The sequence below is a fragment of the Podarcis tiliguerta genome (assembly GCF_965153285.1).
Source record: "Podarcis tiliguerta genome assembly, chromosome: 8".
Taxonomy (NCBI): domain Eukaryota; kingdom Metazoa; phylum Chordata; class Lepidosauria; order Squamata; family Lacertidae; genus Podarcis; species Podarcis tiliguerta.
Genome location: NC_139541.1, coordinates 59,769,863 through 59,795,995, shown reverse-complemented (window position 1 = coordinate 59,795,995; position 26,133 = coordinate 59,769,863). Strand labels below are relative to the sequence as shown.

The 26,133-nt window shown below is 44.0% G+C and overlaps 1 protein-coding gene across 4 annotated transcripts in view; it reads right to left on the bottom strand.

Moving 5' to 3' along the window:
* CAP1 (cyclase associated actin cytoskeleton regulatory protein 1) overlaps positions 1-20,576 on the bottom strand; it is a 28,560-nt gene extending 7,984 nt beyond the window's left edge. The window contains exons 1-6 of one of the 4 annotated variants that reach the window (XM_083455551.1): positions 20,424-20,576; positions 5,084-5,205; positions 4,543-4,643; positions 3,378-3,455; positions 1,480-1,623; positions 546-631 (exon numbers count right to left, since the gene is read on the bottom strand). In XM_083455551.1, coding sequence (XP_083311677.1) covers positions 546-631; positions 1,480-1,623; positions 3,378-3,455; positions 4,543-4,643; positions 5,084-5,195 — 521 coding nt within the window. In that variant the 5' untranslated portion in view covers positions 5,196-5,205; positions 20,424-20,576. The other 3 variants (XM_083455552.1, XM_083455553.1, XM_083455554.1) reach the window with 3 other exon arrangements.
* Between the last annotated feature and the right edge of the window lie 5,557 nt (positions 20,577-26,133).

Sequence of the window (26,133 nt, the reverse complement as noted above, 5' to 3'; positions counted from 1 at the left end):
CTAGGTAAGGGGGGATATTTGAAACTCCGCTTGCAACAGGAGCCGTAGATTTCCTACCCTCCTGCTTTGCAGATGGAACTTCTCACAAACTGACTATTCAGAGCTTTCTGGGAATGAAACCCTGCACTGCCCCCCCCCCCCACTACTCAGGTTCCCTCATTTTCTACGCAGTCACAGCACCATCTCTCTCCCTGCTCTTCTGCATGGTTTCATTAACAGCATTCCAAAACTTTGCATCTCAGTAGTCCTATTCACGGTAACTCCACACCCTTGCATTCTCATTTTCCATGAACTGTCTTCATTTCTTAGCATTCCCTTTTAAAAGTGGAGCCCGCCTTGAGTGGCTGAGTTTAAGAACATGCCACTCCCATTCCAAAAATGGTTAGCCACCTCCTGCTGTTGGGAATCTGAGGGAGATGAGTAATTTTTTTAAACTAAGTGACGCAAACATTGGAAGGTGATCCAATGCTGCCTCCCCTCAAAATCCTCTGCTGCCGGCAGCACCCCATGGCTCCCCATCCCCCCAAGAGGCAAGCAACACTTACACATCTTTGTATTCCTTGAGGATCCGGTTGCTATAAAACATGGCGGCATCAGTCATTTCCTTCACGTAAGGGCCTGGTTTGGGAGCCTATGAAAAGACAGGGCGTCATTAGAACGTAAAAGTTCTCACATTTGACCCAGAAGCTTTCCAAACCCACCAGAGTTATTTGGAAGCTGACCCTCTGAGTGAAATGGTTTAAGGACCAGAAGTCAAGCTTGCCAGGAGGTAGTGGACAGAGACGCCATCCCCAAACCCAGATAACAGAGGCAAGACCGGAAGTGCAGTTTGAAATCTTAAAACTGCATCTGGATGAGAGAAAATTAGGTGACAAGGACCAAGTAATCTCTCAGGAAATACAAAAAGAAACTGGAAGCTTATGGGCAGAAAACCACCAACTTATTGTTAGTTCCATATCATTTTACTGGCAATGACTTTCCCCTAATTCAAGGGTGGGGAACCTGTACTCCATCACCTCCAGGGCCACAACTACCCTTGTCCACAATCTCTGCTATACTGGCTGGGAATCCAACAGTATCTGGTGCACCTCAAGAACCCTTGGAAGTGTAGTCTGGAGGGGTTGTTGAAGCTTCTGTTAAGATATCCCCGCCAAATCATACAGAACTACAACTCCCAGGTTTCCCTGGGGAAAGTGAATGACTCTTCGACCAGACTGATACTGCCAACTAAAACTGCCCATGTGAGAATAGTACCATCAGCACCGACACATATGGGGGGGGGAGGGGAATCATGCTATCTGTGCAATATTTTCCTCCTAGCACGTGTCCACGTACAGAATTTGAGAAGGGCTGTATTTTAAAAACAGAGCTACAGACATAAGAGCAGTTAAAGGAGCTTCAGGGAGGCCTGCTGGCCCTTTGAGTACCAGAATCGCAGAACAAGTTTTGACAGAAAAGAACCAGTTCCTGAGCCCTTACCATGGCGACCCAGCCTAATGCAGGGATGCTCTCACTAACGGTTGAGAGGTGATTGAAGAGTTTGCTGCCACGGTTCTTCTCCCGGAAGCTCTGGACCACCTGGATCTTCTCGGATATTGGCTTCAGCACAGTTGAGAAGTTGTTCTGCAACAACAAAATTACAGAAGATAAGCTGAGCAAGGTGTGAACTGCTTAAGCCTGCTGGTCTTCCTTGCCTTTGCATTCCCTCCTCCCCCTGCCTGCCCCTGTCAGTGGACAGATTTGCACATAAAGCTAAGTCAGGGTTTGTTTGATGATCCAAACCCTGCCCAGGGCTGTTTACTGTCAAACCATAAGCTGAACCATGGTTTATTGTTGCCCTACGAACCTTGGTTAGCTTTTTAGCTATGGCTTGGCATACTGTGTGAAACTGGCACCCTTCCTTAACCATGGTTCCACCCCAAATGCTCACAAGCTACAAAGGCACAAGGCAAGAGCAGCTGGAAAACAAATCCTGCCTGGAAAAAACAAGTCATAGTTAAACCATGACTTAAGTTATAGTGTTGTGCTAACCAGGCCAGTGACAGTATTATCCATGTATTAAAAATGCTGAGAGAAAAATGATCCTAATCTTCCTCAAAGGTGATCAAGATGGTGTATAGAGTCCCTATCCCCCATTTTAACCTCACAGTAACTCTGTAGGCTGGTTCACACTAAAGAGAATGAATGGCCTAAAGTCACCCAGCATATTTCACAAGTGGTTTTCTTGGGGAGCAGGGAGGCATGCACACCACCTTGAGCTCCTTGGAGGAAAAGCAAAATATAAATGAAATAAATACATTTACCTACCACCCTTGTCAAAGCAATCAAGCATTTTTTGTAATTCAAAATGGCAAGACACAAGAGGAAAATTGAGCAAGGAGGGAAGAGGAAAATAAGCAAGTGCCAGGTAGCAATTGTTTCACTGTGATATATAAGTTACTTGACTGATCTGTAGTAGGCAGTTCTGGGGAAGGAGGAACAAAGTAGCAGATAGGCCAGGTTCTGTATATCATGTAGTGAAGCAAGAAAGGAGGGTACCACTTTCCTACCAAACCCTAATTCCTTCTCCTGGACAGGAAGGTGTTATGGGATAATCCTACCAACGTACACACCTGCTACGTTGGATGCACTCAAAATTTATAGATGTTGGCTTCCCGGAAAATGAGTCCTTGTCTTGGAACAGGCACTTGCAATACCCCAGCACCCATGAAGCCATGCTGCCTGCAAATAGTCTCACTGTGTCCTGCCATCTGGAGGTCCTGCAACTTTCTTCCTATCCCTAAGGTGTCTGATCTGTGGTCCTCCATTTCTTGTCAGATTCGAACTCCCACCAGCCCAAGCAAACAAGGGAGCCAGTAGTCAAGGACAATGGGAGTTCTAGTCCAGCAATATCAGGAAGGACACAGGCCAGCAATCCTTGCCCTATGTAAATTAAGGGGATGGGGTAGAAAGCTTTATTACCAAAAATGTCTAGTGGGAGAGGGTAGCCCACTTCCTGACAGTAAAGGAGTTTTTGGCAGTAGCAGACTCTTTCCACCTCACCAGCCACTGTGTGTGTGTGTGTGTGTGTGTGTGTGTCTTTTTCCTCCCACGCAAGTCAATGGAGCAATTTTTGTATTGGGAAGGAGCTGTGTGTGAGAGAGAAAAAACAGAAAATACAGAGCATGCACCACAAAGTGGGGGTGCTTTGAAAATGTGGTGGCTGACCACACCCCCACAGCTGACCATGCCCACAACCCTTTTCAACAATCCCAAGCAGCTGGGAATCCCCACTCAGAAGACCACTTTTTATATCCATTGGAAAAAGGAAACTAGTTTCCAGCTGCACCTGCCCTTGAGCTTCACTGCTGAAATACAAGGGGTTTCCCCAGACTTACCGCTGTGGGTTGCTGGCACTGAGATGCTGTCACCAGGAGAGCCCTCTCTGTCATCAACCCTGCATGCACCATGTCAGCCTTGGAGGAGGAGAGGATACCAAGAGGCAAAAGGGGGGAAAGGTGCGCATGAATTAGTTGCATATATATTGCTCATTGGGTGGTAATACACTGACAAAAAGAGCACCAGCTGTATCCAATGAGGACTGTGCTGCACATGTGATGGTCAGTTTCATATTAAGAGCCAAAAGCTCTGAAGTATCAACTGCAGCAGCTTCACAGTAAGACCGACTTTCTTCTGCATGAGTTTGGGACGCCTGGAATATGGATAAGAGTGTGCATTTTATAGTTCCCTCGCTATAATGTATACCTGATACTCCAAAATCACTCTTCCATAACGCCAATCAATTTGATCAGCCCCCGTTTATTCAGGCAGTTTTATTACTTTGTTTTAATCTTCTTCCAAGTGTGTAGAGTGGGGCACATGTCTCCCTCTATCTCAACCTGGTTCATCCTTAGAACATCAGAGTGAATGTGATTGCCCAAAGTCAACCCATGTGTTTCATGGCTAGGGGGATATTTCAACCCAAGTCTTTGTGATCCTAGTTCAACACTGTAGCCAGTGCAACTTTTCTAGAAAGAGAGGTCCCGGAACTCACCATGAACACCTCTCTTGTTCTCTTGTAATGGCAATGGTGCCCACATGAGAGGTGCCAGAACTGAGTTCCGGCTGAAAAAAAAGCCCTGACTGTAGCCACCTGTCGGATGCACTTCCCTTTTAACAGCTGCTGGTATTGGTTGTTTATGGCGAAGTAAGAGTGATTTGGGGCACTGCTGGTGTTTTTAAATAGACTGACAATTTGTAGACTTTTGTTAGAGCCATTGTAGCCTGTGGTATGAACTTAATTCTCCTTGTGTACTACAGTCTCTGGCAAAAAATATTCACATTGTTTTGAGACACTGCCAAAAATAACTCCCTGCAAATGTGTACACATAGACTATGGGGGGATGGATGGGCAAACCACAGATAAAACATTGACTGCACCACTTCCAACTCTTGGGGGGGGGGGTGCGCGGATGGAACATTAGCCAGCTACTTTCCAAAACCTAAATTTTGAGTGCAGCAAGCAAATGCTCTCCCCAAATAGGAAGGAAGCCAGAGCCTTACGTGTTTTTGGACATCACCGCCAATTTCTCTGCTGATCTTCATGTATTCAGCTACTGGACCCGCCAAGAGTGTGTCAAAAGCCTGTACATACTCAGCTATGTCTGTAGAGGAATGCAAGCAAGTCAATCATGAGAACCGAGAGACAGCAGATGGATTTGCAAGTCATGTTTTGCAGTAAGCATCTGTCCTCCACTCCAGCCCCTCCTTTCCCGGCCGCAATGCACAAAACTTTGGCAGAGCACTCTAGGTTTATTAAAATCCTTGCCTGTTAGCACCCAAGTCTTGGCTCTAATTAGATTTTTCACTTTTAAAAGGAAGCAGCTGGACTCTAAGTAAAATGCCAGTATCATTGCTGACACCAGAATAATGTGACGCCAACGTTTAGCTGCTGAGGGTTGACAATTAGGGCAGTTCACTTCCTCTTCCTTGCATTTCCCAATCTGGTTTACACAAAGTCAGCTGCATGCACTGACTTTCCTACTAAGTGGGAGAGCTTAAAGTAATTCATCCTGAATACACTGGTCAAGTCAGGGCCTCTCACCTTTGGAAAGGCCATCTCCACAGCCACCCTGCGTGCCAGGGCCATGGGACATCATCTCCAAGCGGCCCACAGCTCTCTCCAATCGCTCCACAAGACCGTGCAGCTCTGTCATCTCTCAGCACCTGCAAAGTTAGACCATACATTCAGAGGAAAGCTTGACGGAGCCAATACTAATATAGATTTAATCAAAGGGCAATCTTGTACCAATCTCAGACTGAAGTGAAGAAATGGCAATTGAAGACTATTTACTTACTCTTGCTTACTGTACCTTTTTTGGGAACAACTCCCTGCTGAAAACAAACAAGGTCCTGGCCAGAAGCTCTGGGTCCACCACCCAACAATTGTAAACAAAGATAACTTCCCATTTTACCTTTTTTGGTGCACTTATTTAATCGCAGGTGCCACCCTGTAACTAGTGCCCCCAAATGAGTACAGTATTCTGTTCCAAAAGATCCTGATCCTGAACACACAGTGGCCTGTCTCTGACCAAGTCATACTCAGAATAGTCCCCCTGAAATCATGACTAACTTGAATCCATTCATTTTAATGCGTCAACTCCAAGCATGACTCAGCATCAAAGAATCATAGAATCTTAAAGTTGGAAAGGACCAAGAGGGCTGTCTAGTCCAACCCCTTGCAAGGCAAGAATCGTTTTGTGCAACATGGTGCTCAAACCCACTGAGATTAAAAGTCTCATGCTCTACTGACTGAGCACAGGCTCTGAGTTGTATTCAAGTTGTGTCTGCGCTGACACTACAGGGGTGAGGTACGCAATGAGCCCCAGCCACTGCATGTGTGTCGCAACACCTACATTATCAGGAGCTGTGCAACAGGCAGACACACAACTCTCTGACCTCCAACAGCCACTGGCTATCTTGAAAGCTGTGCTTTTGTGCCCTCTAGTATGGAAAAAGGGCTCAAGATGAGCCTAGGTAGGCCATGGGCCTGGGCTGGTGATAGCAATACAGACTCAAGGCTACAGTGAACACAAGACCACCCAAGTTTCATCTAGAGCAGGATATGGTCTAGATTCAGGATATGATGTGAAGGCACATGAGGCCACCACCTTGCTGAGGTTAAGTAGGCCTGGTCTGTCAGTGCCTGTATGGGTGTCCATCTGGAAACCACATGAATGCCACCTTGGGTACCATGACAGAAGATGGCTGGGATATAAATAGGAGGAAAAGTAATGCAGCAGCCTGTTTTTGGATGCGGCCAGCCTGATCCTTTCAGGACCCCTGCAGAGCCTGAAAGCAACAGCCCTTGCACCCGATATTCAGAGGTACCCTACCTCTGGATGTCCCCAAGCTAACAGCCAAAGGCAAACCTGTCCTCAATAAACTTCCCCAATCCATTTCTAAGGGGCATCTAAATGCCCACCACATTATGAAACAGTTCCCATAAGTTTATTATGCATCAAGTGAAATAGCTTTTTGTCTTCCCTATTAGATTCTCTCTTCTCCTTGGCTTCCAGGTAATGAGGCACTTTTATTAAAACTAGTACCCTCCAGATGTGTTTGACTACAATTCCCATGCTGACTAGGCCTGAGAGTTGTGGTCTGAAATGTGTGGAGAGCACCTGGTTGGCAAAGAGTGAGTTAGACAGTCACAGAGTGCTTTCAAGCCCACATAAAAGGTTAGCAACCCAAGCTTCCTCGCTCTTCTCATCTAAATGTACAGTATAGGATCTGCTTAGAGCCAAGAGGAGGAAGGGCAGGCCTAAATGAGTATCATAGAGAAACCTAACATTTCTGGCAAATCCTAAGGGTTGCAGCGGCTCCTCTCTTCTCCAATCAATAGAGGGACAGAGTCATAAAGCTTACCTGAGGCAGACACTATTTTAAAGCAATCGCAAAACCATCGAAGCCACCCAGTCCCAACCATGGCAGACAAATTAGCATAGGAGGCCTACTACACGGGCCAAGACAAGCCAGCTGCCCAAGATAATGAACAATGGCATCCCTGTTCATGCTTTTGCACAGGACCTTGTTTTCCAAGAAATGCCGAAGGAGAATGGATTTTGGCACGCGAGTTTTGCTAGCTGCCTCCTGTTACAGGAGCACAAAGTCTGTCTGTAGCCTTCTAAATGGGAGACCATTTCAAGCCTGCCTTCCTCCCTCCCTAGTGTGATGGGAAAGCCTGGAGGAACTGGCAGCTACTTTTTTTTAATCGCTTAGGTCATTTGCACAATGAATCACAGCCATCATTTGGAGCATGAATCACCACCCCAGGCCAAGAGCAGAATTCCCTTATATGCCTTAAGAGCTCAGAACGAAGCCAGGCAACGTTTCACTTTGCAATCACTGGCTGTGGCGCAGGGCATAAAGGAGGGGAAAACACTTGCTCAGCTATACTCCAGGCTTCTTTGCACCTTAAATTCCGGGCGGATGCAATTAGCCGTACAGCATCTTTGCAGTGTGTCTGTGCAGTACTCATGGGGGTTGTGCAGCTGCCCTTTCAGGGTCCAGTCAAGACACCCAAGCAAAGCCTGGAGAAGCCAGCAGCTTAACAAAAGAGTGTCTGCGGTTAGGGATGACCCATATTTCACAGCAGCTGTCAGTGGAGCAGTTTGTGCTGTGCTGCAGTCCATAACTGCCATGGGAAGCGACAGAGGCAGGGCCAACAGAGCACAGCAAGCAAACAGTACGTCAATTATGACTAGAAAGCCTGGAAACTTAACCGTGGTTTATATCAATATTGTATTTCTGTTTGCAAGTTCTGCTGAAAGAGAGAGAAAAGCAAAGTTGTTTTACGCACACTCACGACTCAGATACTTTTAAGAATCATCAAAAGACCCACTAAAGACACAACTGAAGTCCGATGCAATGTTATCCTTCTCCCCACACATGTTGGCCTCAAAAAAGAGGAAGAGGACAGCTTCCTTCCTGGAACAGACTGCTCTTCTTGACTTCCCCTTTACAGAGGGGCAATAGCGGCTCCTCAAAGGCTCCATCTCACCCCCCTGCTTCAACTAGCTCTAGTTTGCACGCAACCCTGACACTTGTTCACACAGCAGAGGGCAAGCTGCCTTTCAGAGTGCAAGAATGAACAGCGACATACCTCTTTGACATCAACGAATTCAACAGATCACTGTTGTTGAGGGAGGAGTCAGAAGATTAAAGGTGGAATGTGAAGTAGCACTAAAGAGGTTGCTCCATTAGCACAAACATTTCTGTTTGCCTGATAGAATGATCTCCCCTCTCCTCCCCAGGAGCTGTTCTAGGTGGGTTTTCCTCATGCCCCTCCTCAAGCAGACCTGGTGGGGGAAACCCTACTGCACTAGTGGAAGTCCTTGCACTGACTTCCACTAGAGTACTGGGTTGAATCCAGCCCCAAGTGCACTTCCAGATTTTCCATCCAAACTTACTGGACACTAGGATAGAAAACAAGGATACTAACCACAGTCCATTCTCATTAAGTGCTTTGCTAAAGAGGGGCGAAGGTGGAGGAACAGTTTTACTCTGATTCGTTCAGAACTTTGGCAGCTGAGCACTCCTGGGAGATGTGCCACAGCTCAGTGGTAGAACAGCTGCTTTGCTTGCAGAAGGTTGTAGGTTCAATTCCCAGCACCTCCAGAAATTGGTGAGAGAGACTCCTGTCTGAAATGCCAGTGAGCCACTACCACTCAGTGGAGACAAGTACAGTACTTGGTTAGATGCAACCATGGCCTGAGCTAAGCCTGGAACTGTCACCACACACACATCTCAGATGCTGGAAGGAGGGTCAGATGTCTTTTGAAGTTGGGAAACAACTGCAAAGCAATTCTGACTTGTGTGTAGCTGCTTACAGCTGCCCACATCTGCAAATGATGCAACCTACATCCATACTAGCTTCTCTTTTATGTAAAGAGCTGTAGGACTTTTCTGACAACTCGGCTCACAACTCAGTAGCTTTTATGTGGGCCTGGCCAGATATTAATACTAGCCTACCTATGCTTGGATGGCCTCAAAGAGGCAAAGAACCAACTTACTAGAAAACAGGCCTTCTTGCCTGTTTACCCAAAAGCAATCTGGAGGTACCATGAGTGGATCTTTAAAAGCCCATGCCAGCAGACCCATTCATACTCCTTCTGGAAGCACACAGACACACATTTTACTCCACTTCATTATGACAACCCATCTAACAAAACGTAGGACCATCCACTGCCTCTTCTGCTTTATGCTAGATTACTTTCAGCGACGGAACTGCAAGCTGTCATGCTAAGACCAAACTCTGATTCAAGAAGTCACAGAAAATGGGAGTTACAGCCCAGCAACACCAGGCTCCCCACCACTACTCTATAGCATCATCATCAGAAATGCGGGATATGTGCTTCCATCTGCTGAATTATATGGTTAAAGTTGAGAGCAGCCAATTCTAAAGCAGCTGTAAATGGGTCAACATGAACAGTCATCTTGTCCACAGCCACAGACACCAACAGGTTGATGTTAAGTGCTGGACTTGAACTGGGGAGACCCAGATTTGACCCCCTATTCAGCCCCTAAGTTCACTGCATAACCTGTGCCCATCATTTGATCCCAGAATCACTTGTGCAAGTTCTGGAAGGATGAAATGGGGCAACTCCAAATAAACTTACTCGAAACAAAGGGTCAGGCTTGCAAAAAAGCCTGATCTGGTTTGCCTGTGGTAAGTCGGCCACAGAAGTTCCTAAAATTGATTCTTTTAGGCCACAAGCATCTAAATTAGGTTATGTGTGGGCGGGCAGCCTAGTAAGATTTCCATAGGCCAGTACCTTGTCAGCTTCAGTAGGTGAAAGCTTTTTTGCTCGCCCATAAACTTTAATGCAGTGGTCAATCTGTTTGCAAGGCTGCGCAGAATACAGAATACAAATGTAAGTCACACGAGGCCACCCTAGCTGTAACAGGCCCATCCATTACACTAAGATTCATGACACAGACCCTTAAAAATTTCCAGTCTAACAACCACAGGCTAAATCTCCTTCATTCCTAGTTTTTCCATTTCATGAATAATTCTATAAAAGAATGCAGGAAGGGGGTGGAGTGGGATTAGGGTAATAATTGGTTCTGTTTCTTTGTATGCATCCATTTGAAGAGAGTACGAAAATCAAAATGCAGCTGAACATCTTTGCTACAGGCCGTTCTCTGCGCTGTCTGAATATGCTGAGACTTTATAGACATTTCAATAGAAGAATTTGTTTGTAAGTGATTAATGGTTAATGGAACAGACAGAGGTGCCGTTCTGCTGCATTCCATATGGGTCTGATCGGATTAGAGCCCCATTACCCTCTCTCTGATTGCATTTCAGATATAGGGATTACTTGCTCCTTGAAAGCTTAGAAGCAGAGTGGCTTCTAACCCAGAGGAATTTGACAAGCTGTTGCAGGTCTGTCTGCAGTGGAACATGAGGCCTCCTTGAAGTGGACCACTAAGAAAATAAGTTCCTGATCATCAAGAAGCTAACGCCTACCTCCAGAATGTCAGACTTCCCTAGTTCTCCCTTGTGGTCTTCCAAGAGATTTCACAACATGCAGACCAAACGTATATGAAGCCGGTTCTCAAACTACAACTCTTGGAAATATTTATCTTCTTGGCATTGGTCCTGGACTCCGCTTAACTGCTAGCGATACAAGCTCCTTTAGAAAGATAATGAATTTATAGAAGCACATATCCAAGCATCTCTACATGAAATTTAGAAAAAGCATGGATACTGCAAGTCAGCATTAAGGAAACAAACCATGGCTAAAATTCCAAGGGTGCAAAATGAAACCATGTCTTCCAAGGGCATCTACAGGAAGTCCAGTGAGACCAGCAAACAGAAAGCCATGGAAAATACCTAAGCTGTGGTTTTGTCAGCGGACAAGCAACAATGATTAGCCAATGCAAACTATGGTTTGCAAACACACTTCAAAGCATGTCATATAGTTGTTAACCTCTAAACTGCCAAAGGATTGCTGTTTTTACTTCAAAGCATGGTTTCATGCCCAAATTTGTGGCTAGCCCTTAATTACTGAAACTTTAGATATTGAGACCCACTGCTAACAGAAAACAAGCCACATTAAATAACATGACTGCATATGGATCAAGCAGTTCAACACATCATTCATATCTGGTTTTATTCTACCATAACATGTCTCTTCACTGTAACAGAGTTAATTATTTCAACCCCTACATCTACTGCCAAGGAGCTCTTACACAAGTGTTACTCAAATACTAAAAAGCCCCTCAACTACTCCTGATTCACTAAAAGTACCCGAAAAACAAGTATATTCTGAGGCTGGGGTATGGTTTAGAGGGCTTTGTTGCCTGGGGTGCACGCGTTGTTTTATTTAATGTTTGTGAATTCTTTTGTTATGTTGTAATTAGGCATTTTTTCATTTTGTATGCCACCTTGAGCATGGTTTGAACTATGGAACGATGGCATACAAATAAAATTATGTATGTATGTATGTAAAAGGTAAAGGACCCCTGGAGGGGCTTCGGCCTTTGAAGGTTTTTGTTGCAACAAGTGCTGTAGCTCAAACTGGTATAGTAATGTTGCCTTCAAGAACTTTAGTATGTTCAGCGGGAGGTGGGGTAGTGGAGAATAAAGCCAACTGGATTTGGTTTTTCTGTCACAAAACAGTTTTTTTTTTTTTAAAGTTTTTTATTTATACAACAAGAAAGACAAACAAACAAACACCGAACACGAATACCAAACCATACACTAATCACAAAAACAACCATAGACACACAATACTCCTAGCAGACAATAAAACATCTATTGGTCTTAACACTAAAGACCCGACCTCCCGTCCATTCCATACTTCAAATTCATATTACTTATTGCCCATACACATTTTTTCTTATAATTAAACTTATTCTCATTAAATCTAATTTCTTATATCTACCTTACTACTATTACTGAAGTTCCTCGAATGCTGCAACAGAATTTAAACTACTATATTTATTTTTCAAATATTCTTTGAAAACCTCCCATTTAGAAACAAATTCCTGTTTTGATTTATTCTTTATTTTTTCTGATAAACCATCTAATTCAGCATATTCTGTCAGCTTTTGGATCCAATCTTGAATAGAGGGGATTTCATTACTCTTCCATTTTGCTGCGATCAAAACTCTTGCTGCCGCCGTGGCATATAAAAAGATACCCTTCCTCTTTTGTGGAATATCCAAATCTGTTATTCCTAGGAGGTAGGCCTCTGGTTTTTTATTGAAAGAGATCTTTAGCATTTTTTGCAGCTCTGCATGTATACTCTCCCAGAATGCCTGTATTTTCCTACATATCCACCACATATGGAAGAATGTTCCTGAGTCTCCGCATCTCCAACAATTACTTGATACATTTTTATACATTTTTGAAAGCTTCCAGGGTGTTAGATACCATCGATGTTGCATTTTTTGAAAGTTCTCTCTAATCGTGTAACAATTTGTGAATTTCCAATTGATCTTCCATAAATTTTCCCATTGGGCCATGGTTATTGAGTGGCCAAAATCCTGGGACCACCTCACCATTGCCACTGTTTCCTCCTCCTCCTTGACCGTCCAGTCAAGGAGGAGTTGGTAAGTTTTGGAAAGGGTTTTTCTTTTAGAATTTACAAGATCAGATTCAAATCGGGAAATTTCTGTTGAGAACCCCTTTTGTTTGTCAGATTTAAATTTTTCAAATAACTGATGGTATTGGAACCAGTCTGAAATGTGGTCTCTTATTTCCTCAAAGTTTTTTAATTTTATTTGGTTATCTTCATTTTTTAGAAGTATTTTATATGTTGGCCAGCTTTCCTGAGTATTTTTCCGTTTTACTGCTATGGCTTCTACTGGAGAAGTCCACCACGGGATTTTAGGCTCCATCAGGTCTTTATATTTTTCCCATACAGCAAAGAGTGATTTTCTTATTATATGGTTGGTAAAGTTTTTATGAATTTTCGCTTTTCCATATATTAGGTAGGCGTGCCATCCCCAGCGGTTGTCAAAACCTTCCAGGTCCAAGAGGTCCGAATCCTGCAACGTGCACCAATCTTTTATCCAGGTGAAACAGGCTGCCTCGTAGTAAAGTTTTAGGTCGGGTAGGGAAAAGCCTCCTCTCTCTTTTATGTCTATTAAGATCAGGTGTTTAATCCTAGGTTTCTTCCCTTCCCACAGGAATTTGGAAATTTCTCTTTGCCATATCTTGAGACAACCTGCTTCGCCCAGTATTGGAATCATTTGAAATAAAAAGATTAATTTTGGAAGCACATTCATCTTTATAATGGAAATCCTACCCAGAAATGTTAATTTTAGTTTACTCCAGGTTACCAAATTTTTTCTAATCTCTAACCAAGTTTTGGTGTAATTATCCTGGAATAAATTTATGTTCTTGGGGGTGATCCAAATACCCAGGTATTTCGCTTTTGAGGAGATTTTCAGGCCCAATGTTTTTACTAAATCGTCCTTTTCTTCTGTGGTTACATTTTTAACAAGCATTTTTGTTTTTGTTATATTCAGCTTAAAGCCTGCCACTTCTCCGAATTCTTTAATCAATTCTAGCACTCTTTTCAGACTTTCTTTAGGGTTTTCAGTCATAACGAGTAAATCGTCCGCAAAAGCTTTAATTTTATATGTTTTGTTTCCCAGAGTGATGCCTTTCACAAGCTGATCCTTTCTTATCTGGTTGTTCAAGACTTCCATCACCAAGATAAATATCAGTGGTGACAGTGGGCAGCCCTGTCTAGTTCCCTTGTTTATTTTGCACTCCTCAGTAATTCTTCCGTTGATGATCAGTTTTGCATATTGTTCTGTATAGATGGCATTTATTCCTTTACAAATATTTTCTCCCAGTCCGATTTCTTCCATTAATTTTTTCATAAACTTCCAGGAAACATTATCAAAAGCTTTTTCAGCGTCCACCAACATAATAGCTGCTGATTTGTCAATTTTAATATCCAAATATTCTAATACATTAATCACACATCTAATGTTGGATTGCATAAATCGTCCGGGAAGAAATCCAGTTTGATCTTTATGGATTATCTCTTTCAGCACCATTTTTAATCTATTTGCAAGAATGTCTGCAAATATCTTGTAATCGTTATTTAACAGTGCGATGGGTCTGTAATTGGCCATATTTGAGGCATCTGTTCCCTGTTTGTGAATAAGCGTAATAAAGCTATCCTTCCAGGTTTTCGGTAGCTTTCCATTTACCAGAATATTATTCATTAGGTCTTTCATGGGAAGAAATAATACTTGTTCTAACTTTTTATAGTAATTAGCTGGGAGACCATCTGGGCCCGGTGTCTTTCCTAATTTGGATCTCTGTATAGCTTGTTGCACCTCCATAGCTGTTATTGGTGAGTTCAAGATTTCAGTTTTTTCCTTAGGTATTATTGGTAGTTTATTTTTGCCCAGATAATCAATTATTTTTTCTAGAGTCTCTGGACCTTCTTTATATAGTTTTCCGAAAAAACCAGCAAAGTTTTTACTAATTTCCTTCGGTTCTTGAATCCATTTATCTTCAATTTTAATTTTATTGATAATTCTATCTTCCTTTTTCTTCTTTAATTGCCAGGCCAAAAGTTTGCCAGGTTTATTTGCAAACTCAAAATTTCTATGTCTCAACCATTTTATCTTCCATTCTATTTCTTCATTTATTATCATGGAGAATTGCGTCTGTAAAACTTTTATACTTTGCTTAATTAGTTCATCATCTGGTTTTTGGAAAAGGATCCTTTCCTTTTTTCTAATTTCCTCCCATATCTCCATTTTTTTCTCCTCCTTTATTTTCCTTTGGAATGCGTTTTGTTGGATAAAGAAGCCTCTTATGACGGCTTTACCCGCATCCCAAACTGTCTCTAGATCTACTCCTTGATTTAAGTTGAACTTAAAATATTCTTCTAAGATTTGCTTGGCCTTTTGCACAGTTTTTTCATCGTTTAGCATACTCTCATTAAGTTGCCACCTCTTAACCTTTTCTTCTTTTCCTTTAAAGTTAACCCAGACCGCGCTGTGATCTGAAATTGTCCTTGGATGAATTTCTGCTTTTGTAATATTATTTAATAAATCCTTTGTTGTCCAGATCGCATCGATTCGTCCCGCCGATTTATGTGGCTCTGAGTAATGTGTGAATTCTTTCTCTGTTGGATTTTTAAACCTCCAAGCGTCAAACAAATTCAGGAGTTCTATTAATTGGAAAAATGTAGTTGGGAGTTTGATCTGCCTCTTTTCTTTCTTCTTTATTGTTCTGTCCATGCTTGGATTGACTACTCCATTAAAATCTCCTAATAATACAATTTTTTCCCCTAAATATTCTATGACTTTTTCTTCCAGGAATTGATAGAATTCAGATTTTCTTTCATTTGGTGCATAAATTCCAATAACTATCACTTTTTCATTATTGATATTAACCTCTATAATCACCGTTCGACCTTTTTCATCATTGTAAAGCAGTTTTGGCTCCAGCTGAGGTTTTACATAGATTACCACCCCTCTCTTTTTTTCTTTACTTGATGTAATAAACTCAAGCCCCAATCTTTTATTTATTAATACTCTTTTATGTTTTTCCGCTACATGGGTTTCTTTCACAAAACAGTTTTTAAGAAGACACACTTTAAAATCTTCCAAGCTGCATTGCTTAATTTCTCAAGTATGTAATTGATGCATGCAAAAGATGTTCACTAGGATTCCACATCTTAAGATCAGATGAGAATTCATTATCATTCCAAAACACAAATGCAACGACTACACTCCTCTTCTCCCAAGTATAAATTCTTGACATGGGGCCTCACACACCTTGCCCAAGCCTACAGCTTGCCTTGCTTCCGTTATCAACCGCATAAGCAAAAACCACCAGACATGCTTTGTTCCAGAAAGAGAAACTAAACCACATTTTATTGCACTGTGATAGGCAGTGAGCAGCAACAGTGGAGAAACAAAAGGAGTGTAACACGAAGCCAACGTGCAGAAAGAGGGCACCACCCCTGAATTGCATTAATGCACCTAACTTGAGTACTCTTTTCCCATTTGTGCCAAAGCCATATGTTTACTAGAGCTGGCAGCAGGATTCAGAGTCATGCTAGCCGATACTTGCAGGAAGCTTGAAATGCCCACTGAACACATTTCACATCAGAATGCATCTAAACTTCCCCAGAGCAAACCCTGTTGACCTGACATTCGCATGAGCAAATCTCATTTATTTACCTTCATGGGTATATATGGTGCTATACAGAGCAATGTTTATTTACAAAGTAAGAAACTTCTCTGCCCCAAGTAGTCTGCAGTCGAAAAGTTTGCAATGGGAGAGAAAGAGAGGTTCCCGGAATGTGGGATGATCTGAGCATGTATGGTTTTGAAGGCACAGACTTTGTTCCAGCTGCAAATACTTAGCCTTAAGTTTCAGTTGGGGATAAGTGTGTTGGCCATTTCTTTCTAAAGACAACATACTATAGTTATTCATGTAGATATCTGTCACTCAGGCAGTTAAGTAAAAGTCAATATTCACACAGTCATTCATTCCTAATCCTTTGTAGACAAAATCACTAAAAACCCTTGAGAGAGTCAAGGGTCCAGGGAAAAAGAAGGGTCTTACAGATTTGAAGAGCAAGATGGTGGGATGTACCCTTTTGTAGGAGAAAGCTACAGTCAAACCTCAGTTGTCGAACATAATCTGTCCCGGAAGCCCATTTAGCTTTCGAAACGTTCGACAACCGAGGCATGGCTTCCGACTGGCTGCAACAGCTTCCTGAACTCAAGTGGAAGCTGCGCCGGATGTTTGGCTTCCGAAAAACTTTCAAAAACTGGAGCATTTACTTCTGGGTTTTTGGCGTCCGGGAGCTGAAACGTTCCAAAACGAAGCCTTTCGGGAACCAAGGTTTGACTGTATAAGGAGCAGCAAGAAAATGGCCAAATTTCAAGGAGGCGTTGGCAGGAAAAGTTCCTAGCAAACTGAGCTCACAGAATTTTACCAGAGATGCACAAATGAGTCACCAATACTGGTATTTTTTTTTTTACCACACTTGTACTGCATCCCTTCTCCAAAGAAGTCAGCACAGCATACAGAAGTCTCTCTCATTTTATTCCAACAACCCTGCAAAGTACGCCAGTCTGAGACATAATAATGAGCGCAGGATCATCCAGTGAGCTTCATGCTTATTTTTACATTTCTATCATGCAAAATCAGTGTATATAATTATAAGCTCTTGATGTGCCTGAAAGATTAAACACAATTTTTTACATACAGGTTACAAGACCAGTCAAGAGAATTTTGCAAGCAAGTTTCGATATGAAACATTTCTGTTACTCTAGAAAGTCTGATGTTTCTTACAGTTTAGGAAAGCATTGTGCAGATGCACCTGTCTGAGAAGGGAGCGCCAATGAGATGGTGCCACTACAGGAAAGGCCCACGGTCCGGCCACCATCTTTTGTACTTAAGCCGAAGAAGAGGATTAAGCAAACCCTCAGTCTCTCTCATTATGCAGCAGGACAACTAAACCCAGGCTTTTCCAATCCAAAGTTCAATTCACACTCCTCTAAACAACTCCTTTGAAGAGAGAGCCCAAATCCACCAACAGCAAAACCTTCCATTCCAACACATTACAAGAGCATTTCACTGAACGAATTATAGGCTGCTATCAAATATTAATCCAGGAAGTTGTCATAAAGCAATCTGGGTCTTTGTCCTGCCTTAATGGAGGACATCTGTAAGTAAATCTCTTTATATTAAACAAAGTTTGGTAGATAAGTGCACCTGGGAATCATTATTTCTTCTCATACATCTATGTGACTGGTTTTCACTTTGCTCTGTTATGTCTAGTTAAGAACCAGAAACAAACAGTACTAGCTTCCTCCTCTCTCACTCTCACATTTGTGCTTACCCTTGGAAGCATGCATCTCACGCAACTGATGACTCAGTGGAGGAGGATCCTTGGCCAAGAGTTCCTGACTAACTGGGAAACACAGCAGTTGGGAAGCAAAGTGTCTCTAGTGCCAGCGTGCTGCAGAGAAATGGGCAAAAGTCTGCAGCTTCCTTAGACCACAGGGCAAAGGCTTCTATTTTACAATGTCACAGCTCTTCTGAAGCTTGGATTGAGGACACTAAATATGCATCTGCTGGCATGTAGCCCCTGCCCCAAAGGGAGGGGGAGGCAATTCAATAGCAATTACATTTAGCATAGCTGCCCTGCTGAATTAGACCAAGGGTCGGCTAATCCATCATTTTGTTTCATCAAACCACATGCCTCTGGGCAGTTCAAAAGCAGTGTATGGAGATATCTCCTCCTCTTTATCCCCAGTTTCTGATATCCAAGCACACTATTTCTGAGCCAACCAGTCCCAAATATCTAAGCTAGTGGCCACCACCCCATCATGAATTCCGTAAGTTAAATATGTTTTGTGAGAATTAGCACTTATTTGTGTTTGTCCAGAGCCTACAGCCAGCCAGACACATTTATACCTGCATTGTTTTTTTAGATTAGGTTATAACATTTTAAAAACAGGTGTTAAAAAGTTAAAGCCCATGACTACGAGGAGAATAGGGCAGGTTCAAAATTATTTTATCTCAGGCATCAAAGACCAGGGCAAATAGGCACACCTTCAGCATACCATGGAAACTACATTGTGAAGGTGCAACTGATTAATTTATACTACATAACCAACTGCCAACCAGTTGTGGATAGGCTACAGTAGACCTAAATAATTTATGTCTACTGTAGCCTATCCACAACTGGTTGGCAGTTGGTTATGTAGTATAAATTAATTCCTGCTATAAATCTGCTTCCTTCTTTCAGGATCCGGCACAGCAAACCATTTTATGACTCCTTTTAATCTCCAATACAGTTACAAACCTTCCCACCATGGGCTCCTATATGGTATATGGGCTCCTAACCTGAATTCCAGCTATACTCTTTCCATCAGAAGGTGCTTTTCAGACAGTATATAGACTTCTCTCTTTTCAGAATTACACACACTAAAGCATACTATTAATGATTAATATTGCACACTCTTCACTGTAAGGTCCAAGGGTGGGTTACGTCTAAAAAGATAACACAATACAATAAAACAAATAAAACAAACCTGCCCTTAAATACTATACTATACAACACAAGATACCAGATACAATGGGTTGTGTTCAACATAGTGCTAAGGAGGCTGTCTCTTTTCTCCCAACCCTCCTCTGCAGATATGAAGAGGGTGAAAGGGTGGGTTAGAGTTCCACATTAGGCAAAAAATCCCTGCACTGCAAGGGGTTGGACTAAATGACCCTTGTGGTTCCTTCTAACTCTACAATTCTATTATTCTATTAAAAAAAACACAGAGTAGAAATCAGGGGAGCCCTGTTGCACTAGAAGGAACCGCTGTACTACCTTCCACTAGTGCAACAATTTAGTTGAATATGGCAAGCCAGACTACAGATAGGGGAACACTAACAATAAAAATTCAACTGCCAAAGGCAGAAAAGAGATATGCCCTCAATAACGGCCTACAGCTGTAAATAGGTAGTGTATGACACACTTCTATAGAGAGGAAGTTGCAGTTTCATTACAGAGAAGGGTCTCTGGTAGGCCATCACCCTCCTCACTGCCAAGGGTTCAGCCCGCCAAAATCAAACAGGATGTGTTGAAATTGAGCATCCCTACTCAACCTAGCGCGCACACACACAGAAACACTTCGCTAGCCAATTTGTCATAATTGACTGTGGCTTGCTAAAGTTCTAAAGGCAAATCAGAATGCACAATGCATACTAGAAAATAACTCCTGGTGAAACATTTAAATAACTTTAACCCCCCCCCCCAAACCTTACAAGGGTGACCAGACCTCCAGCTACACAGAGCCAAATAATAGTCCTGAACAACTTAACAGCTTGGCTTGTCACCTTAGCCACTTGACACAGCAGTTCCTAAGGCTGTAATTCCCATGCGCTCCCGAGCGTTAAGCCCTCTCCACCCAACGCAACTTTCTCCGGAGTAAACACACACATGACTGCAATGCAACTTAACAACATGTTCAAAATCCCCCCTTACAATAGGCAAATACCAGAGATGACAGCGACCCGAATCCCAGCGTCGTTCCTCGCGAGGATAAACTGCACTGTCAAGCATGTGGCAGAAAAGCGTCCCTTCCCCCTTCCCCAGAAAATTAGCGCAATAACTGGGATTATTCTTGACTCCATCCATGCAAACACTCTCCGCCCTCCTTCCTGTCCCCGAAGTAGCACCTCAGACACTCGTTGCTTCAGCCTCCCCCCCCCCAACCCTTTCAGACGTGCATGATACTGACCACTCAACCCCAGTCCCCTCCTTATCCTCCTCCCCAAACACCTCAGTCAAGTACAGGCGACCCTCGGGAGCCTCAGCCGCCGCTGCCTTACCTCGCTCAGCCACGCAGGGTGTGTCTCTCTCGCTCTCCCACCCACTCACCTCTGCCCAGCTCGCCTCTTCCCGGCTGCTCCACTTCCGCCTGGAGACGCCCAGTAACCCTACCCGCACCACTTCCGGCCTTACCGGAAATACGCTCGCGAGGGCTTGTCTGCAACTAGAAGAAGGCGCGAGAGACGGCCAGAGTGAAGGAGGAGGCGGGAGCGGGAGGAGGCGGGGAGAAGAGCAGCCACGCCTCTCTCGTTCGGGTCGTTCGGGAGGGAGGCTGGCGATTGGACAAGGCGGGGTGAACGAAAAGGAGCGGGACAAGACATGGGGCGTGGCTTTCTGGATAGGGAGGTTCCCGCGAGGGAAGGGGCGGGGTTTGAAATTGTGATAGACAGTAAGTAAGGGAGGGGTGAAGGGAGGAGTAGGCATAGCAGGGTAGGCAGAAATTTAGGTGGCGCAGCCTTCTCTGACTCAGAGACGGAAAGAGCTTTACCTGTTGGATTTCTGCCAGCCAGGCACGCGCTGGCAATCTGTGTGTGTTTTGCAGGATTGGGGTGTGAAATAAAACTGATGCAAACGATAATAAAAATCATGCTTTAAAAATGCTGAAACATCTGAAGCAAAAGTTAAAAGCAAAAATACTTAATTCCTTGGGGAACTCTGGTAAGACATCCTCTTTCAGAATCTAAAAAGGTAAAGGTAAAGGTACCCCTGCCCGTACGGGCCAGTCTTGACAGACTCTAGGGTTGTGCGGCCATCTCACTCAAAGAGGCCAAGGGCCAGCGCTGTCCAAAGACACTTCCGGGTCACGTGGCCAGCGTGACATCGCTGCTCTGGTGAGCCAGAGCCGCACACGGAAACGCCGTTTACCTTCTCGCTAGTAAGCGGTCCCTATTTATCTACTTGCACCCAGGGGTGCTTTCGAACTGCTAGGTTGGCAGGCGCTGGGACCGAACGACGGGAGCGCACCCCGCCGCGGGGATTCGAACCGCCGACCTTTCGATCGGCAAGCCCTAGGCACTGAGGCTTTAACCCACAGCGCCACCCGCGTCCCTTTTTCAGAATCTATTTTATCATTTTTTTTAAAAAAAAATCCTCTCAGGATTATCGTGAGGATAAGCAATATAAAACACACTTTATCGGTTAAGAACCTGATCCTCTAAATAGGTTTATTCAGTAGACTCACTCAGGTCCCATTGACATCAAATCTGTGTAAGACTGTAGAATCTGGTAGCAGATTGAGGTTTACTTCTCTTCTGGGAAATGCCTCCCTTTCTTCTTTCATCCCCACTTAGCCTATGCCATCCATAAGGCTGAATACTTCAGGGATGGGCTCTAGCTATTGATTGCTTAGTGTAGCCCTGACGGGACACTAGAAGTCTCATGGTGAGAGGTGGGTGGGCAGGAACAGGACAGAGAGAATCACTGCTAGCCCTTGTCGTGCCACCACCTCCATGTCTGAAAGTAAGAGGGTGGGGTTTACATAAACAGACACCACCAATCCCATAAATCCTTGGTCAGCAAAAATAGTCTTTGAAGGGCTGCTTTCCTCATCAAAGTGAACATGGACCACCTGTGCTACAACTCTCACCCCATGAAGTCATTGCAGCAAGTTCTGTTCCTGGAGGAGACACTCCCAAAGATATAGCATCTTGGATCAAACCAAAGCCCTATCTTCTTGAGCATCCCACTACCACAGTGGTCAATTGGATTCCTCTAGAAAACCCAAAAGTAGGACATGAGGACAAAGGCCCTCTCCCACTGCTATTCCGCAGCAACTGGAATTCAGAGACATGCTGGCTCAGATCATGGAGCCATCGTGACTAATAGCCATTGATGGTTCCCCCCCCCTCTGTGAATTTGTCTAATCACTTTTCAAAGCTGTTGTGGTCATTTCCACATCTTGTCGTAGTAAATATCAGAATCTAGCTGTGTGTTGTGTGAAGGTGTGCTTTCTTTTGTCAGCTCTGAAGCTCCCACCACTCACCTTCATCTCACAACTTTTGTTTCCCTCCTCACCCTAGATTAGCATTCTAGAGAGAAGGGGAAAGTTTGCAGGTAGTGGATTTGACCCAGAGGCTTTGAGTAGATCTGGATTCAGATTCTTACAGAGTCCACTAAAGGACGGAGTAATGGATTCCAATCCTATCAGGCAGAAGAAAGGCGCCTGTACCATGTTTCCCAAACAAGTTCTGAAAACCCCAATTTAGAGCATTTTATTCCATTCGTGACATCCGCATTCCTTCCTCATTCTGAACATTGGCTGCATTCCCAGCTATTCCTTTCAGTCCTAAACTACCAGCCTCAGGAGGCAAGAACAGCTTACAAATGAAATAAAAATAAGCCTGTTTGTTTGCAAGGGAGCCTTGCCCATAAAAGCCATGATGCTCTGGGACATGTTGAGAAGGGAAGGAGGGGACACCGCAGTGAGGTTGGCTGTTTTCACCACCATTTCCTGCCCTCGTCTTTTTTTTTACCATAGATGGTAACATCGGCAGTCACACACCAGGCATGTGGAAACTGGAAACAAACAGGCGTAATGCTGGCCTGGAGCTCATACATTGCTTTGTAGAGACGGCTGCTTTATTTCTCGGATTCTTTGCCTTCAGAAATGGGGGGAAGGGATTTGTTGCTAGGAGGGAACAGGACACAGTGGATTCCTGGTTGTGTGTGTGTGTGTGTGTGTGTGCATACATGCCAAGGATATGGAATTGCTGACATCTAGTGTCTTGCTTTTCAAATAGGTTGTGTATGAATTGATGGTTTAGAAATCATTGGACTCTCAAGGGGATCAGGAGGTCTTCAAGACTGCCGCCCAAGTTCCAAAGTAGGAGCTGACCCCTAGATAAAGATCAGATGGAGATTCAGGTTCACCAGATCACAACACCACCTGATTTTCATCTAACAAAGTGATTTCTGTGGTGAATCCAACATTGTAGAAATCCTTCCCTAGAGAGGTATATTGGACCTGGCTTTAAGTGACAAGCAGGTTTTTGCCAAGCTTTCTAGGTTTTCAGAGCGTACTAATTTTAATTACTGTGCTGTTGTTCTGAGTTAGCTTTAGATGGCTCGGTTTTCCTGTTGCCTTTACAGTTGTATTATGAGGACTATTCCAGGGGGAAAGGAAACATATTGTTGCATGCCAACCCAATCACCGAGTGGTGCAGATTCCAGGTACTTATACAGGGTTTGTGTTTCCTTTTGTAAATGAGGTATAACAGAGACTGCAGTGTCTTTAGTATCTGTAGTTTATTCACACATATATGCAACCTGAGTCTACAATGGAGGGCTTTGCAGCATTAGCACTCCCAGATGGTCTTGTTTCTCCCATAGATTGAAACAGACATCAAACATCATACTCTGCTTCTGCCTTTTATTTTTGCCCTGGCATATGCCCCATGGAAACCCACTCTTTACTGCTGAATCGGAGCAAATGGCAATCCATTGAAAACCTGAATTACTGTGTGTTCCAATTCAGCATTAAAGAGAGGGTTTTCCTGGGGAAAGCAGGGAGGGGAGTGCTTGGACAGGGCCCTTAAAAGTGCAGACCTATGCCTAGAAAGTACAGGGCAAGAGGTAAGTGTGCATCATGGTCTGGCTGGAGGAATCTGTTATTACTCTATGCAACCCCCTGACCTGAACAGAGATAAAGTTTGTTAGCCATTAACTTACCTGGTAGTGAATTTTTACGTAAATAGCTGAAGACAACACATGGTGTCAGAAGTGGGATCTGTACATTTATAGGTGCTTTGTAATTGTAGAATCCAATCACAACACCCTCGAAAGAATACTAAATAAACCTCTGACCTCTGGCTCCACCAAGCAGATGATCCTAAAAGCACAACAGTACAATTTAAAAGCAACATACAAGTCTGGGAAAGACATTCCCAAAGCTGATCTGCTCTCCTGCAAGTGTGTAGAAGGAGACAGTTCCAAAGAGGAGAAAAACTTAGAAGAGCAGGTGCACATGCTATTGCAGCACCTCCCAGCAACCAGAAACAAACTGGAAGAAACTGGGCAGAAAACAGAGAGAGATTAGACACTCTTATCATCAAAGTCCAGGCTAGCACTAAAAGTTAGAGCCACGTATTCAATTGCGGCTTTCTGTCTGTTGCAGAGGTAACTGATTTAGATGGTTACCATTACCAATACCCAAAGTCACCACAATGGTCCATGTAAAACAGAGGAGAGATATCTGTATATCTGGGTGTGGCCAAGGGCAAAAGTGGGGCAGCAGAAGCGACTTTCATCTTTGTACACTTGGCTACATTACAGGCACACAAAGGTCAGAGGTTTTGATGCAAATAACTCTCCATCCAGGCAAGCACAAGAGATTATTCCAGTTCAAAGATAAGTCACAGCATTCCAGGAGGGCTGAGAGCAGGGACAGTGAGAGGTCAGGCCTGGGGACTTCCTTGAGGGCCACATACAGAGGGCTCTGGGTATGACGACCCCCTCCTGGCGCAAACTAATCTATAGCTTTCCCATGTGCTGGGCAGACACTGATGGTTAAGTAGCAGTGACTGGTCCAGAGCCACTGGGCAAGGATTTGAACCCAGGTCTCTAGAGTCCAAATCTGCCCACAATACTACACTGCCTCTTAAAAGCAGTATTGGATTGTACCAGGCACCCACCCATCCACCCTATGTTTCACATTGAATGGGACTCTGTAGTCTCACTTTGCGATTGCACCTGCAGAGGTGCAGCCGGACTGGATGCAGTTTTCCTGAGTGTCAGGCAGAGGTGTTCCCCTGTTCCTTGCTCTCTGAGCTTACTTAGGGCAGGGGTGGGGAACATCAGGCTCGGGGACTAAGTACAGTCGTGCCCCGCAAGACAAATGCCTCGCAAGACGGAAAACCCGCTAGACAAAAGGGTTTTCCGTTTTGGAGGTGCTTCGCAAAACAAATTTGCTATGGGCTTGCTTTGCTAGACGAAAATGTCTTGCGAGTTCCTGCGGGTTTCCCCCCCTCCCCCCCTTTTCCCAAGCCGCTAAGCCGCTTAACAGCTGATCGCTAAGCCGCTTAACAGCTGGTCGCTAAGCCGCTTAACAGCTGATCGCTAAGCCGCTTAACAGCTGATCGCTAAGCCCGCTAAGCCGCTAATAGCCTTTTAGCAGCTAATCCGCTAATCCCTTAAGCCTTTAATAGCCGCTAATAGCGCTAATAGCACTAATCCGCTAAGCCGCTAATGGGCTTGCTTCGCAAGACGGAAAAAACGCAAGACGAAGAGACTCGCGGAACGGATTCTTTTCGTCTTGCGAGGCACCACTGTACTGCCCTCCGACTCTCTGTTTGGCCCTTGAGACTCTTCCCAGACTAAACCTTCTCCCGATAACACACCCCAGAAAGCCCTGCTCTGTGCTTTCCTCCAGTGCTTTTGCCTGGCTGAACTTGTGAGAATGCCTCTGGCTTGCCTGGATGGAAAACGAAGAGATGGGGATATATGTAAACCCCTGACTTTCGTGTGGCTGGAATGTAGTCTACCATGCAGCCCTTGGCTTGATAACGGTTCCCTGCTCCAGTTTAAAGCATAAACATTAAGCCAAGAAACCTAGGACCAAGTCTTGAATCATCCATGCCTTATTTGTCAGTTCCTAGGCTGTTGTCATCAATCAGTACCTTGCAACAAGTGAGATTTCACCAAACTGAAAAGGGCTTTCTGTTTTATTTTATTGCTCCAAATCTTGATTGAAAGGGGCCTTCTGTTTCATTTTACTGTTTTGCTTTCAAGTGATTGCTTTTAAATTTCATCTGGCACCCTCCGA